This window comes from Scyliorhinus torazame, chromosome 2, assembly GCF_047496885.1.
Source record: "Scyliorhinus torazame isolate Kashiwa2021f chromosome 2, sScyTor2.1, whole genome shotgun sequence".
Classification (NCBI taxonomy): Eukaryota; Metazoa; Chordata; class Chondrichthyes; order Carcharhiniformes; family Scyliorhinidae; genus Scyliorhinus; species Scyliorhinus torazame.
The window spans coordinates 18,145,024-18,161,313 of NC_092708.1; the positions used below are offsets into that span (position 1 = coordinate 18,145,024).

Genomic DNA, 16,290 nt, shown 5'->3' on the forward strand with positions numbered 1-16,290 from the left:
TGGGGAGAATGTAAATGGGGGAGAGAGGGGATTGGGGAGAATGTAAATGGAAAGAGGGGATTGGGGAGAATGTAAATGGGGAGAGTGGGGATTGGGGAGAATGTAAATGGAAAGAGGGGATTGGGGAGAATGTAACTGGGGAGAGAGGGGATTGGGGAGAATGTAAACGGGGAGAGAGGGGATTGGGGAGAATGGAAATGGGGGAAAGAGGGGATTGGGGAGAATGTAAATGGGGAGAGAGGGGATTGGGGAGAATGTAAATGGGGGAAAGAGGGGATTGGGGAGAATGTAAATGGGGAGAGAGGGGATTGGGGAGAATGTAAATGGAGAGAGAGGGGATTGGGGGGAATGTAAATGGGGAGAGAGGGGATTGGGGAGAATGTAAATGGGGAGAGAGGGGATTGGGGGGGAATGTAACCGGGGAGAGAGGCGATTGGGGAGAATGGAAATGGGGAGAGAGGGGATTGGGAAGAATGTAAATGGGGAGAGAGGGGATTGGGGAGAATGTAAATGGAGAGAGAGGGGATTGGGGGGAATGTAAATGGGGAGAGAGGGGATTGGGGAGAATGTAAACGGGGAGAGAGGGGATTGGGGAGAATGGAAATGGGGGAAAGGGGATTGGGGAGAATGTAAATGGGGAGAGAGGGGATTGGGGAGAATGTAAATGGGGGAGAGAGGGGATTGGGGAGAATGGAAATGGGGAGAGAGGGGATTGGGGAGAATGGAAATGGGGGAGAGAGGGGATTGGGCAGAATGTAAATGGGGAGAGAGGGGATTGGGGAGACTGTAAATGGGGAGAGAGGGGATTGGGGAGACTGTAAATGGGGAGAGGGGGATTGGGGAGACCGTAAATGGGGAGAGAGGGGATTGGGGAGACTGTAAATGGGGAGAGAGGGGATTGGGGAGAATGTAACTAGGGAGAGACGGGATTGGGGAGTCTGCAAATGGGGAGAGAGGGGATAGGGGAGACTGTAAATGGGGAGAGAGGGGATTGGGGAGACTGTAAATGGGGTGAGAGGGGATTGGGGAGACTGTAAATGGGGAGAGAGGGGATTGGGGAGACTGTAAATGGGGAGAGGGGGATTGGCGAGACCGTAAATGGGGAGAGAGGGGATTGGGGAGACTGTAAATGGGGAGAGAGGGGATTGGGGAGAATGTAACTAGGGAGAGACGGGATTGGGGAGTCTGCAAATGGGGAGAGAGGGGATAGGGGAGACTGTAAATGGGGAGAGAGGGGATTGGGGAGACTGTAAATGGGGAGAGAGGGAATTGGGGAGAATGTAAATAGGGAGAGAGGGGATTGGGGAGACTGTAAATGGGGAGAGAGGGGATTGGCGAGAATGTAAATAGGGAGAGAGGGGATTGGGGTGACTGTAGATGGGGAGGGAGGGGATTGGGGAGATTGGAAATGGGAGAGAGAGGGGATTGGGGAGACTGTAAATGGAGAGAGGGGATTGGGGAGAATGTAAATGGAGAGAGGGGATTGGGGAGAATGTAAACGGGGAGAGAGGGGATTGGGGAGAATGTAAATGGAGAGAGGGGATTGGGGAGAATGTAAACGGGGAGAGAGGGGATTGGGGAGAATGGAAATGGGGAGAGAGGGGATTGGGGAGAATGTAAATGGGGAGAGAGGGGATTGGGGAGAATGTAAATGGGGAGAGAGGGGATTGGGGAGACTGTAAATGGGGAGAGAGGGGATTGGGGAGAATGGAAATGGGGAGAGAGGGGATTGGGGAGATTGGAAATGGGGGAGAGAGGGGATTGGGGAGAATGTAAATGGGGAGAGAGGGGATTGGGGAGAATGTAAATGGAAAGAGGAGATTGGGGAGAATGGAAATGGGGAGAGAGGGGATTGGGGAGATTGAAAATGGGGGCGAGAGGGGATTGGGGAGAATGTAAATGGGGAGAGAGGGGGCGAAATTCTCCCCCAACGGCGGGATGCCCGCCGACTGGCGCCAAAGCCGGCGCAAATCAGACGGGAATCGCGCCGGCAAAAAGGTGCGGAAGTCTCCGCATCTTTGGCGGCCTAGCCCCAACATTGAGGGGCTAGGCCGACGCCGGAGGGATTTCCGCCCCTGTTTGTTGCCCCGCCAGCTGGCGTGGAAATGCGGCGCATGCGCGGGAGCGACAGCGGCCGCTGTCAGTTTCCCAGCGCATGCGCGGGAGCGTCAGCGGCCGCTGTCAGTTTCCCGCGCATGCGCAGTGGGGAGAGTCACTTCCGCGTCCGCCACGGTGGAAGCCGTGGCGGAGGCGGAAGGGAAAGAGTGCCCCCACGGCACAGGCCCGCCCGCGGATCGGTGGGCCCCGATCGCGGGCCAGGCCACCGTGGGGGCACCCCCCGAGGTCAGATCGCCCCGCGCCCCCCCCAGGACCCCGGAGCCCGCCCATGCCGCCTGGTCCCGCCGGTAAATACCAGGTTTGATTTACGTCGGCGGGACAGGCAATTCCTGGGCGGGACTTCGGCCCATCCGGGCCGGAGAATCCAGCCGGGGGTCCCGCCAACCGGCGCGGCCGGATTCCCGCCCCCGCCCAATCTCCGGGAGCGGAGACTTCGGCGGGGGCGGGATTCACGGCTGCCAACGGCCATTCTCCGACCCGGCGGGGGGTCAGAGAATGACGCCCAGGGTTTGGGGAGAATGTAAATGGAGAGAGGGGATTGGGGAGAATGTAAACGGGGAGAGAGGGGTTTGGGGAGAATAGAAATGGGGAGAGAGGGGATTGGGGAGAATGTAAATGGGGAGAGAGGGGATTGGGAAGAATGTAAATAGGGAGAGAGGGGATTGGGGAGACTGTAAATGGGGAGGGAGGGGATTGGGGAAATTGGAAATGGGGGAGAGAGGGGATTGGGGAGGATGTAAATGGGGAGAGAGGGGATTGGGGAGATTGTAAATGGAGAGAGGGGATTGGGGAGAATGGAAATGGGGAGAGAGGGGATTGGGGAGAATGTAAATGGGGAGAGAGGGGATTGGGGAGAATGTAAATGGGGAGAGAGGGGATTGGGGAGAATGTAAATAGGGAGAGAGGGGATTGGGGAGAATGTAAATGGGGAGAGAGGGGATTGGGGAGAATGTAAATGGGGAGAGAGGGGATTGGGGAGAATGTAAATGGAAAGAGGGGATTGGGGAGAATGTAAATGGAGAGAGGGGATTGGGGAGAATGTAAACGGGGAGAGAGGGTATTGGGGAGAATGTAAATGGGGAGAGAGGGGATTGGGGAGAATGTAAATAGGGAGAGAGGGGATTGGGGAGAATGTAAATGGGGCAGAGAGGGGATTGGGGAGAATGTAAATGGGGGAGAGAGGGGATTGGGGAGAATGTAAATGGAGAGAGGGGATTGGGGAGAATGTAAACGGGGAGAGAGGGTATTGGGGAGAATGTAAATGGGGAGAGAGGGGATTGGGGAGAATGTAAATAGGGAGAGAGGGGATTGGGGAGAATGTAAATGGGGCAGAGAGGGGATTGGGGAGAATGTAAATGGGGGAGAGAGGGGATTGGGGAGAATGTAAATGGAAAGAGGGGATTGGGGAGAATGTAAATGGGGAGAGAGGGGATTGGGGAGAATGTAAATGGAAAGACGGGATTGGGGAGAATGTAAATAGGGAGAGAGGGAATTGGGGAGAATGTAAATGGAGAGAGGGGATTGGGGAGAATGTAACTGGGGAGAGAGGGGATTGGGGAGAATGTAAACGGGGAGAGAGGGGATTGGGGAGAATGGAAATGGGGGAAAGAGGGGATTGGGGAGAATGTAAATGGGGAGAGAGGGGATTGGCGAGAATGTAAATAGGGAGAGAGGGGATTGGGGTGACTGTAGATGGGGAGGGAGGGGATTGGGGAGATTGGAAATGGGAGAGAGAGGGGATTAGGGAGACTGTAAATGGAGAGAGGGGATTGGGGAGAATGTAAATGGATAGAGGGGATTGGGGAGAATGTAAACGGGGAGAGAGGGGATTGGGGAGAATGTAAATGGAGAGAGGGGATTGGGGAGAATGTAAACGGGGAGAGAGGGTATTGGGGAGAATGGAAATGGGGAGAGAGGGGATTGGGGAGAATTTAAATGGGGAGAGAGGGGATTGGGGAGAATGTAAATGGGGAGAGAGGGGATTGGGGAGACTGTAAATGGGGAGAGAGGGGATTGGGGAGAATGGAAATGGGGAGAGAGGGGATTGGGGAGATTGGAAATGGGGGAGAGAGGGGATTGGGGAGAATGTAAATGGGGAGAGAGGGGATTGGGGAGAATGTAAATGGAAAGAGGAGATTGGGGAGAATGGAAATGGGGAGAGAGGGGATTGGGGAGATTGAAAATGGGGGCGAGAGGGGATTGGGGAGAATGTAAATGGGGAGAGAGGGGGCGAAATTCTCCCCCAACGGCGGGATGCCCGCCGACTGGCGCCAAAGCCGGCGCAAATCAGACGGGAATCGCGCCGGCAAAAAGGTGCGGAAGTCTCCGCATCTTTGGCGGCCTAGCCCCAACATTGAGGGGCTAGGCCGACGCCGGAGGGATTTCCGCCCCGCCAGCTGGTGGAAATGGCGTTTGTTGCCCCGCCAGCTGGCGTGGAAATGCGGCGCATGCGCGGGAGCGACAGCGGCCGCTGTCAGTTTCCCAGCGCATGCGCGGGAGCGTCAGCGGCCGCTGTCAGTTTCCCGCGCATGCGCAGTGGGGAGAGTCACTTCCGCGTCCGCCATGGTGGAGGCCGTGGCGGAGGCGGAAGGGAAAGAGTGCCCCCACGGCACAGGCCCGCCCGCGGATCGGTGGGCCCCGATCGCGGGCCAGGCCACCGTGGGGGCACCCCCCGAGGTCAGATCGCCCCGCGCCCCCCCCAGGACCCCGGAGCCCGCCCATGCCGCCTGGTCCCCCCGGTAAATACCAGGTTTGATTTACGTCGGCGGGACAGGCAATTCCTGGGCGGGACTTCGGCCCATCCGGGCCGGAGATTCCAGCCGGGGGTCCAGCCAACCGGCGCGGCCGGATTCCCGCCCCCGCCCAATCTCCGGGAGCGGAGACTTCGGCGGGGGCGGGATTCACGGCGGCCAACGGCCATTCTCCGACCCGGCGGGGGGTCAGAGAATGACGCCCAGGGTTTGGGGAGAATGTAAATGGAGAGAGGGGATTGGGGAGAATGTAAACGGGGAGAGAGGGGTTTGGGGAGAATAGAAATGGGGAGAGAGGGGATTGGGGAGAATGTAAACGGGGAGCGAGGGGTTTGGGGAGAATAGAAATGGGGAGAGAGGGGATTGGGGAGAATGTAAATGGGGAGAGAGGGGATTGGGAAGAATGTAAATAGGGAGAGAGGGGATTGGGGAGACTGTAAATGGGGAGGGAGGGGATTGGGGAAATTGGAAATGGGGGAGAGAGGGGATTGGGGAGAATGTAAATGGGGAGAGAGGGGATTGGGGAGAATGTAAATGGGGAGAGAGGGGATTGGGGAGAATGTAAATAGGGAGAGAGGGGATTGGGGAGAATGTAAATGGGGAGAGAGGGGATTGGGGAGAATGTAAATAGGGAGAGAGGGGATTGGGGAGAATGTAAATGGGGAGAGAGGGGATTGGGGAGAATGTAAATGGGGAGAGAGGGGATTGGGGAGAATGTAAATGGAAAGAGGGGATTGGGGAGAATGTAAATGGAGAGAGGGGATTGGGGAGAATGTAAATGGGGCAGAGAGGGGATTGGGGAGAATGTAAATGGGGGAGAGAGGGGATTGGGGAGAATGTAAATGGAAAGAGGGGATTGGGGAGAATGTAAATGGGGAGAGAGGGGATTGGGGAGAATGTAAATGGAAAGAGGGGATTGGGGAGAATGTAAATAGGGAGAGAGGGAATTGGGGAGAATGTAAATGGAGAGAGGGGATTGGGGAGAATGTAACTGGGGAGAGAGGGGATTGGGGAGAATGTAAACGGGGAGAGAGGGGATTGGGGAGAATGGAAATGGGGGAAAGAGGGGATTGGGGAGAATGTAAATGGGGAGAGAAGGAATTGGGGAGAATGTAAATGGGGAGAGAGGGGATTGGGGAGAATGTAAATGGGGGAAAGAGGGGATTGGGGAGAATGTAAATGGGGAGAGAGGGGATTGGGGAGAATGTAAATGGAGAGAGAGGGGATTGGGGGGAATGTAAATGGGGAGAGAGGGGATTGGGGAGAATGTAAATGGGGAGAGAGGGGATTGGGGAGACTGTAAATGGGGGGAGAGGGGATTGGGGAGAATGTAAATAGGGAGAGAGGGGATTGGGGAGACTGTAAATGGGGAGAGAGGGGATTGGGGAGTCTGTAAATGGGGAGAGAGGGGATTGGGGAGACTGTAAATGGGGAGAGAGGGGATTGGGGAGACTGTAAATGGGGAGAGAGGGAATTGGGGAGAATGTAAACAGGGAGAGAGGGGATTGGGGAGACAGTAGATGGGGAGGGAGGGGATTGGGGAGATTGGAAATGGGAGAGAGAGGGGATTGGGGAGACTGTAAATGGAGAGAGGGGATTGGGGAGAATGTAAACGGGGAGAGAGGGGATTGGGGAGAATGTAAATGGAGAGAGGGGATTGGGGAGAATGTAAACGGGGAGAGAGGGTTTTGGGGAGAATGTAAATGGAGAGAGGGGATTGGGGAGAATGTAAACGGGGAGAGAGGGGATTGGGGAGTCTGTAAATGGGGAGAGAGGGGATTGGGGAGACTGTAAATGGGGAGAGAGGGGATTGGGGAGACTGTAAATGGGGAGAGAGGGGATTGGCGAGAATGTAAATAGGGAGAGAGGGGATTGGGGAGACAGTAGATGGGGAGGGAGGGGATTGGGGAGATTGGAAATGGGAGAGAGAGGGGATTGGGGAGACTGTAAATGGAGAGAGGGGATTGGGGAGAATGTAAACGGGGAGAGAGGGGATTGGGGAGAATGGAAATGGGGAGAGAGGGGATTGGGGAGACTGTAAATGGAGAGAGGGGATTGGGGAGAATGTAAACGGGGAGAGAGGGTTTTGGGGAGAATGGAAATGGGGAGAGAGGGGATTGGGGAGTATGTAAATGGGGAGAGAGGGGATTGGGGAGAATGTAAACGGGGAGAGAGGGGATTGGGGAGAATGTAAACGGGGAGAGAGGGGATTGGGGAGAATGTAAATGGAGAGAGGGGATTGGGGAGAATGTAAACGGGGAGAGAGGGTTTTGGGGAGAATGGAAATGGGGAGAGAGGGGATTGGGGAGTATGTAAATGGGGAGAGAGGGGATTGGGGAGAATGTAAATGGGGAGAGAGGGGATTGGGGAGACTGTAAATGGGGAGAGAGCGGATTGGGGAGAATGGAAATGGGGAGAGTGGGGATTGGGGAGATTGGAAATGGGGGAGAGAGGGGATTGGGGAGAAAGTAAATGGGGAGAGAGGGGATTGGGGAGATTGTAAATGGAGAGAGGGGATTGGGGAGAATGGAAATGGGGAGAGAGGGGATTGGGGAGAATGTAAATGGGGAGAGAGGGGATTGGGGAGAATGTAAATGGGGAGAGAGGGGATTGGGGAGACTGTAAATGGGGAGAGAGGGGTTTGGGGAGAATGTAAATAGGGAGAGAGGGGATTGGGGAGACTGTAGATGGGGAGGGAGGGGATTGGGGAGATTGGAAATGGGAGAGAGAGGGGATTGGGGAGACTGTAAATGGAGAGAGGGGATTGGGGAGAATGTAAATGGAGAGAAGGGATTGGGGAGAATGTAAACGGGGAGAGAGGGGATTGGGGAGAATGTAATTGGAGAGAGGGGATTGGGGAGAATGTAAATGGGGAGAGAGGGGATTGGGGAGAATGTAAACGGGGAGAGAGGGTATTGGGGAGAATGGAAATGTGGAGAGAGGGGATTGGGGAGAATGTAAATGGGGAGAGAGTGGATTGGGGAGAATGTAAATGGGGAGAGAGGGGATTGGGGAGACTGTAAATGGGGAGAGAGGGGATTGGGGAGAATGGAAATGAGGAGAGAGGGGATTGGGGAGATTGGAAATGGGGGAGAGAGGTGATTGGGGAGAATGTAAATGGGGAGAGAGGGGATTGGGGAGATTGTAAATGGAGAGAGGGGATTGGGGAGAATGGAAATGGGGAGAGAGGGGATTGGGGAGAATGTAAATGGGGAGAGAGGGGATTGGGGCGAATGTAAATAGGGAGAGAGGGGATTGGGGAGAATGTAAATGGGGGAGAGAGGGGATTGGGGAGAATGTAAATGGGGAGAGTGGGGATTGGGGAGAATGTAAATGGGGAGAGAGGGGATTGGGGAGAATGTAAATAGGGAGAGAGGGGATTGGGGAGAATGTAAATGGGGAGAGAGGGGATTGGGGAGAATGTAAATGGGGAGAGAGGGGATTGGGGAGAATGTAAATGGAAAGAGGGGATTGGGGAGAATGTAAATGGAGAGAGGGGATTGGGGAGAATGTAAACGGGGAGAGAGGGTATTGGGGAGAATGTAAACGGGGAGAGAGGGGATTGGGGAGAATGTAATTGGAGAGAGGGGATTGGGGAGAATGTAAACGGGGAGAGAGGGTATTGGGGAGAATGGAAATGGGGAGAGAGGGGATTGGGGAGAATGTAAATGGGGAGAGAGGGGATTGGGGAGACTGTAAATGGGGAGAGAGGGGATTGGGGAGAATGGAAATGAGGAGAGAGGGGATTGGGGAGATTGGAAATGGGGGAGAGAGGTGATTGGGGAGAATGTAAATGGGGAGAGAGGGGATTGGGGAGATTGTAAATGGAGAGAGGGGATTGGGGAGAATGGAAATGGGGAGAGAGGGGATTGGGGAGAATGTAAATGGGGAGAGAGGGGATTGGGGCGAATGTAAATAGGGAGAGAGGGGATTGGGGAGAATGTAAATGGGGGAGAGAGGGGATTGGGGAGAATGTAAATGGGGAGAGTGGGGATTGGGGAGAATGTAAATGGGGAGAGAGGGGATTGGGGAGAATGTAAATAGGGAGAGAAGGGATTGGGGAGAATGTAAATGGGGAGAGAGGGGATTGGGGAGAATGTAAATGGGGAGAGAGGGGATTGGGGAGAATGTAAATGGAAAGAGGGGATTGGGGAGAATGTAAATGGAGAGAGGGGATTGGGGAGAATGTAAATGGGGCAGAGAGGGGATTGGGGAGAATGTAAATGGGGGAGAGAGGGGATTGGGGAGAATGTAAATGGGGAGAGTGGGGATTGGGGAGAATGTAAATGGAAAGAGGGGATTGGGGAGAATGTAAATAGGGAGAGAGGGAATTGGGGAAAATGTAAATGGAGAGAGGGGATTGGGGAGAATGTATCTGGGGAGAGAGGGGATTGGGGAGAATGTAAATGGGGAGAGAGGGGATTGGGGAGATTGTAAATGGGGAGAGAGGGGATTGGGGAGAATGTAAATGGGGGAGAGTGGGGATTGGGGAGAATGTAAATGGGGGAGAGAGGGGATTGGGGAGAGAGGGGATTGGGGAGAATGTAAATGGGGGAGAGAGGGGATTGGGGAGAATGTAAATGGGGAGAGAGGGGATTGGGGAGAATGTAAATGGGGGAGAGAGGGGATTGGGGAGAATGTAAATGGGGAGAGAGGGGATTGGGGAGACTGTAAATGGGGAGAGAGGGGATTGGGGAGAATGTAAATAGGGAGAGAGGGGATTGGGGAGACTGTAAATGGGGAGAGAGGGGATTGGGGAGAATGTAAATAGGGAGAGAGGGGATTGGGGAGACTGTAAATGGGGAGAGAGGGGATTGGGGAGACTGTAAATGGGGAGAGGGGGATTGGGGAGACCGTAAATGGGGAGAGAGGGGATTGGGGAGACTGTAAATGGGGAGAGAGGGGATTGGGGAGAATGTAACTAGGGAGAGAGGGGATTGGGGAGTCTGTAAATGGGGAGAGAGGGGATTGGGGAGACTGTAAATGGGGAGAGAGGGGATTGGGGAGACTGTAAATGGGGAGAGAGGGAATTGGTGAGAATGTAAATAGGGAGAGAGGGGATTGGGGAGACTGTAAATGGGGAGAGAGGGGATTGGCGAGAATGTAAATAGGGAGAGAGGGGATTGGGGAGACTGTAGATGGGGAGGGAGGGGATTGGGGAGATTGGAAATGGGAGAGAGAGGGGATTGGGGAGACTGTAAATGGAGAGAGGGGATTGGGGAGAATGTAAATGGAGAGAGGGGATTGGGGAGAATGTAAACGGGGAGAGAGGGGATTGGGGAGAATGTAAATGGAGAGAGGGGATTGGGGAGAATGTAAACGGGGAGAGAGGGTATTGGGGAGAATGTAAATGGGGAGAGAGGGGATTGGGGAGAATGTAAATGGGGAGAGAGGGGATTGGGGAGATTGTAAATGGAGAGAGGGGATTGGGGAGAATGGAAATGGGGAGAGAGGGGATTGGGGAGAATGTAAATGGGGAGAGAGGGTATTGGGGAGAATGTAAATAGGGAGAGAGGGGATTGGGGAGAATGTAAATGGGGAGAGAGGGGATTGGGGAGAATGTAAATAGGGAGAGAGGGGATTGGGGAGAATGTAAATGGGGAGAGAGGGGATTGGGGAGAATGTAAATGGGGAGAGAGGGGATTGGGGAGAATGTAAATGGAAAGAGGGGATTGGGGAGAATGTAAATGGAGAGAGGGGATTGGGGAGAATGTAAATGGGGCAGAGAGGGGATTGGGGAGAATGTAAATGGGGGAGAGAGGGGATTGGGGAGAATGTAAATGGAAAGAGGGGATTGGGGAGAATGTAAATAGGGAGAGAGGGAATTGGGGAGAATGTAAATGGAGAGAGGGGATTGGGGAGAATGTAACTGGGGAGAGAGGGGATTGGGGAGAATGTAAACGGGGAGAGAGGGGATTGGGGAGAATGGAAATGGGGGAAAGAGGGGATTGGGGAGAATGTAAATGGGGAGAGAAGGGATTGGGGAGAATGTAAATGGGGAGAGAGGGGATTGGGGAGAATGTAAATGGGGGAAAGGGGATTGGGGAGAATGTAAATGGGGAGAGAGGGGATTGGGGAGAATGTAAATGGAGAGAGAGGGGATTGGGGGGAATGTAAATGGGGAGAGAGGGGATTGGGGAGAATGTAAATGGGGAGAGAGGGGATTGGGGAGACTGTAAATGGGGAGAGAGGGGATTGGGGAGAATGTAAATAGGGAGAGAGGGGATTGGGGAGACTGTAAATGGGGAGAGAGGGGATTGGGGAGTATGTAAATGGGGAGAGAGGGGATTGGGGAGACTGTAAATGGGGAGAGAGGGGATTGGGAGACTGTAAATGGGGAGAGAGGGAATTGGGGAGAATAAATAGGGAGAGAGGGGATTGGGGAGACTGTAAATGGGGAGAGAGGGGATTGGCGAGAATGTAAATAGTGAGAGAGGGGATTGGGGAGACAGTAGATGGGGAGGGAGGGGATTGGGGAGATTGGAAATGGGAGAGAGAGGGGATTGGGGAGACTGTAAATGGAGAGAGGGGATTGGGGAGAATGTAAATGGGGAGAGAGGGGATTGGGGAGAATGTAAATGGGGAGAGAGGGGATTGGGGAGAATGTAAATGGAAAGAGGGGATTGGGGAGAATGTAAATGGAGAGAGGGGATTGGGGAGAATGTAAACGGGGAGAGAGGGTATTGGGGAGAATGTAAACGGGGAGAGAGGGTATTGGGGAGAATGGAAATGGGGAGAGAGGGGATTGGGGAGAATGTAAATGGGGAGAGAGGGGATTGGGGAGAATGTAAATGGAAAGAGGGGATTGGGGAGAATGTAAATGGGGAGAGAGGGGATTGGGGAGAATGTAAACGGGGAGAGAGGGGATTGGGGAGAATGTAATTGGAGAGAGGGGATTGGGGAGAATGTAAACGGGGAGAGAGGGCATTGGGGAGAATGGAAATGGGGAGAGAGGGGATTGGGGAGAATGTAAATGGGGAGAGAGGGGATTGGGGAGAATGTAAATGGGGAGAGAGGGTATTGGGGAGACTGTAAATGGGGAGAGAGGGGATTGGGGAGAATGGAAATGAGGAGAGAGGGGATTGGGGAGATTGGAAATGGGGGAGAGAGGTGATTGGGGAGAATGTAAATGGGGAGAGAGGGGATTGGGGAGAATGTAAATGGGGGAAAGAGGGGATTGGGGAGAATGTAAATGGGGAGAGAGGGGATTGGGGAGAATGTAAATGGAGAGAGAGGGGATTGGGGGAATGTAAATGGGGAGAGAGGGGATTGGGGAGAATGTAAATGGGGAGAGAGGGGATTGGGGGGGAATGTAAACGGGGAGAGAGGCGATTGGGGAGAATGGAAATGGGGAGAGAGGGGATTGGGAAGAATGTAAATGGGGAGAGAGGGGATTGGGGAGAATGTAAATGGAGAGAGAGGGGATTGGGGGGAATGTAAATGGGGAGAGAGGGGATTGGGGAGAATGTAAACGGGGAGAGAGGGGATTGGGGAGAATGGAAATGGGGGAAAGGGGATTGGGGAGAATGTAAATGGGGAGAGAGGGGATTGGGGAGAATGTAAATGGGGGAGAGAGGGGATTGGGGAGAATGGAAATGGGGAGAGAGGGGATTGGGGAGAATGTAAATGGGGGAGAGAGGGGATTGGGGAGAATGTAAATGGGGAGAGAGGGGATTGGGGAGACTGTAAATGGGGAGAGAGGGGATTGGGCAGAATGTAAATAGGGAGAGAGGGGATTGGGGAGACTGTAAATGGGGAGAGAGGGGATTGGGGAGACTGTAAATGGGGAGAGGGGGATTAGGGAGACCGTAAATGGGGAGAGAGGGGATTGGGGAGACTGTAAATGGGGAGAGAGGGGATTGGGGAGAATGTAACTAGGGAGAGAGGGGATTGGGGAGTCTGTAAATGGGGAGAGAGGGGATTGGGGAGACTGTAAATGGGGAGAGAGGGGATTGGGGAGACTGTAAATGGGGAGAGAGGGAATTGGGGAGAATGTAAATAGGGAGAGAGGGGATTGGGGAGACTGTAAATGGGGAGAGAGGGGATTGGCGAGAATGTAAATAGGGAGAGAGGGGATTGGGGAGACTGTAGATGGGGAGGGAGGGGATTGGGGAGATTGGAAATGGGAGAGAGAGGGGATTGGGGAGAATGTAAATGGAGAGAGGGGATTGGGGAGAATGTAAATGGAGAGAGGGGATTGGGGAGAATGTAAACGGGGAGAGAGGGGATTGGGGAGAATGTAAATGGAGAGAGGGGATTGGGGAGAATGGAAATGGGGAGAGAGGGGATTGGGGAGAATGTAAACGGGGAGAGAGGGTATTGGTGAGAATGGAAATGGGGAGAGAGGGGATTGGGGAGAATGTAAATGGGGAGAGAGGGGATTGGGGAGAATGTAAATGGGGAGAGAGGGGATTGGGGAGAATGGAAATGGGGAGAGAGGGGATTGGGGAGATTGGAAATGGGGGAGAGAGGGGATTGGGGAGAATGTAAATGGGGAGAGAGGGGATTGGGGAGAATGTAAATGGAAAGAGGAGATTGGGGAGAATGGAAATGGGGAGAGAGGGGATTGGGGAGAATGTAAATGGGGGAGAGAGGGGATTGGGGAGAATGTAAGTGGGGAAAGCGGGATAGTGGGGGGGAGGGGTGTGTAAATGAGATGGGGGGTCTCCTCAGTGCTGCTATTCCTGGATGGGAGCTGTTGCTAATCAAGGTGTGTATGTGTCTTTGGCAGGGGCAGTGCTGCTGGACCTGGAACAGAAAACATTGCCTGGAATTGCCCAGCTGGTGGTCGAAAGCATGGTGACCACTGATCAGATCAAACCGGAAGACAGGGCCAATGTACTGAGAGCCCTGCTCGTCAAACACAGGTATCCTCGGAGGATTTGGGGGCAGTCACCGATCCCAAACCGTAGAGTCAGTGGTAGCGAGGGGAGTGAGGTTCTCTTTCCTTTGTTCTTTGGCAGAGAACAGATGTTTCATTTGTTGTTGAATGGTTTGCTCGGCTGTTAAGAAGCAACCACATTGCTGTGGGTCTGGAGTCACATGTAGGCCAGACCGGGTCAGGACGGCAGATTTCATTCCCTAAAGGACATGAACGAACCCAATCGGTTTGTATGAATCATTGAGGCTAGCTTTATACACCACGTCCCCAGAGCATTAGTGTGGGTGTCACTTTACGAGATGAACAAAGGACCAACACAGTGTGGTAGTCACCACTAAGTAGTATTACATGTATTACGGTAAGGCCCGTATAGTAAAGGTACAATGGTAAATCCCTGCCTGCTGGCTCCGCCCAGTAGGCGGGGTATAAATGTGTGTTCCCACCGGGGCTGCAGCCATTCTGGTTCCAGCTACAGGAGGCACAACATCTTTGCTCAATAAACCCTTGATTATTCCACTACTCTCGTCTTTGTGGTAATTGATAGTGCATCAATTTATTGAGCAAAGAATTTTTTTAAACGATGGATCTCCGCATCAAGCCTGATCGTCTGCAGCTGAGCCCTCAAGCAGCCAACGCTACGTCCGCCTTTGAGCACTGGCTAGCCTGCTTCGAAAGCTACCTCCGAACATCCGCTGAGGAACCCTCGGACTCGCAGAAGCTCCAAGTCCTTTATTCACGGGTGAGCCCTGACAGTTATCCTCTCATCCGGGATGCGCCCACTTACTCCGAAGCGATGGAGCTCCTGAAGGGACATTACGTTCGACCAGTCAATCAAGTATACGCCAGGCACTTCCTGGCCACGAGACAGCAACTCCCCGGGGAGTCTCTGGACGATTTCCGGCGTGCCCTGCACATCCTAGGTAGGAACTGTGACTGCCAGGCAGTTTCTGCAGTCCAGCACACCAAACTTTTAATTCGAGACACTTACATTACGGGCATGAGGTCTGCGTACATCCGCCAGCGGCAACTGGAACGCGGTGTGCTTGATCTTGCGGGAAATAGGCAGCTCGCTAATTCGTTAGAAGTGGCCTCCCGTAATGTCCAGTCATATGCCCCCAACCGCGCGGTACCCTCGTGGGCATCGTGGGCCCACCAGCTGCCGACTCCAGCTCACTGCAAACCTGTGGCGCGCGGCAGCCAGCCAACCCTGGGGAGCCCAAGTGCTATTCTTGCGGGCAGAACAAACACCGCCGGCAGTGCTGCCCAGCGCAGAGCGCGACCAGCAACGGATGTGGAAAGAAGAGACACTTTGTTTCTGTTTGCCAGGCCCGGTCTGTCGCCGCTGTTTCCAGGCCCGGCATTCCTGCACCCCACACTGCGGCCCATGGGCGCCACCATCTTCTTCATCGCAAACCCCATGCGGCCCGTGGGTGCCGCCATCTTTGGCGCCAATTTGGACGGCGTCTCAGGACCCCTGCTTGTCTGGCCGTTCATCGCCTGCCGCTACCTCCACCACCGCTGACCAGCCCGGAGCCTCCCAGCATCTGGCGCAGCTCGCCTCGATCACCCTGGACCAGTCCCGGCCCCGCAACCTCGTGACCGCAACAACGACGGTTAAGATCGATGGGCCTGTTTGACTCCGGGAGCACGGAGAGCTTCACCCACCCCACTACGGTAAGGCGCTGCTCCCTCCCGGTCACCCAGAAAATCTCCCTGGCCTCCGTATCCCATTCCGTGGAAATCCGGGGATACTGCATCGCGACCCTCACCGTCCAAGGCGTAGAGTTTAGCGACTTCCGGCTCTACGTCCTCCCCCACCCCTGCGCTTCCCTGTTACTCGGCCTGGACTTCCAGTGCCACCTCCAAAGCTTAACCTTAACATTCGGCGGATCCCTACCCCCCCCCCTCACCGTGTGCGGCCTCACGACCCTTAAGGTCGACCCACCTTCCCTGTTTGCGAACCTCACCCTGGATTGCAAACCTGTCGCCACCAGGAACAGATGGTACAGTGCCCAGGACAGGACCTTCATCAGGTCGGAGGTCCAACGGCTTCTGCAGGAAGGGGTCATTGAGGCCAGCAACAGCCCCTGGAGAGCTCAAGTGGTGGTAGTGAAGACTGGGGAGAAGCACAGGATGGTCATCGACTACAGTCAGACCATCAATCCGTACACGCAGCTCGACGAGTACCCCCTCCCACGCATATCTGACATGTTCAATCAGATTGCGCAGTATCGGGTCTTTTCCACAGTGGACCTGTAGTCCGCCTACCACCAGCTCCCCATCCACCCGGAGGACCGCCAATACACTGCGTTCAAAGCAGATGGCCGCCTCTATCACTTCCTTAGCGTTCCCTTCGGCGTCACTAATGGGGTCTCGGTCTTCCAGCGAGAGTTTGACCGAATGATTGACCGGTATGGACTGCGGGCCACCGTCCCGTACCTAGATAACGTCACCATTTGTGGCCACGATTAGCAGGATCACGACGCAAACCTCCAAAAATTCCTCCAGACCGCCAAACTCCTTAATCTCACGTACAATAAG

At 54.4% G+C, this 16,290-nt stretch overlaps 1 protein-coding gene across 2 annotated transcripts in view; it reads left to right on the plus strand.

Annotated features, from left to right (window-relative positions):
- Positions 1 to 16,290, plus strand: part of LOC140386548 (anion exchange protein 3-like) — a 254,089-nt gene that overhangs the window by 156,567 nt on the left and 81,232 nt on the right. For both annotated transcript variants that reach the window (XM_072468972.1, XM_072468979.1), the window contains exon 9: positions 13,600 to 13,735. In XM_072468972.1, coding sequence (XP_072325073.1) covers positions 13,600 to 13,735 — 136 coding nt within the window. The remainder of the gene's footprint in view (positions 1 to 13,599; positions 13,736 to 16,290) is intronic.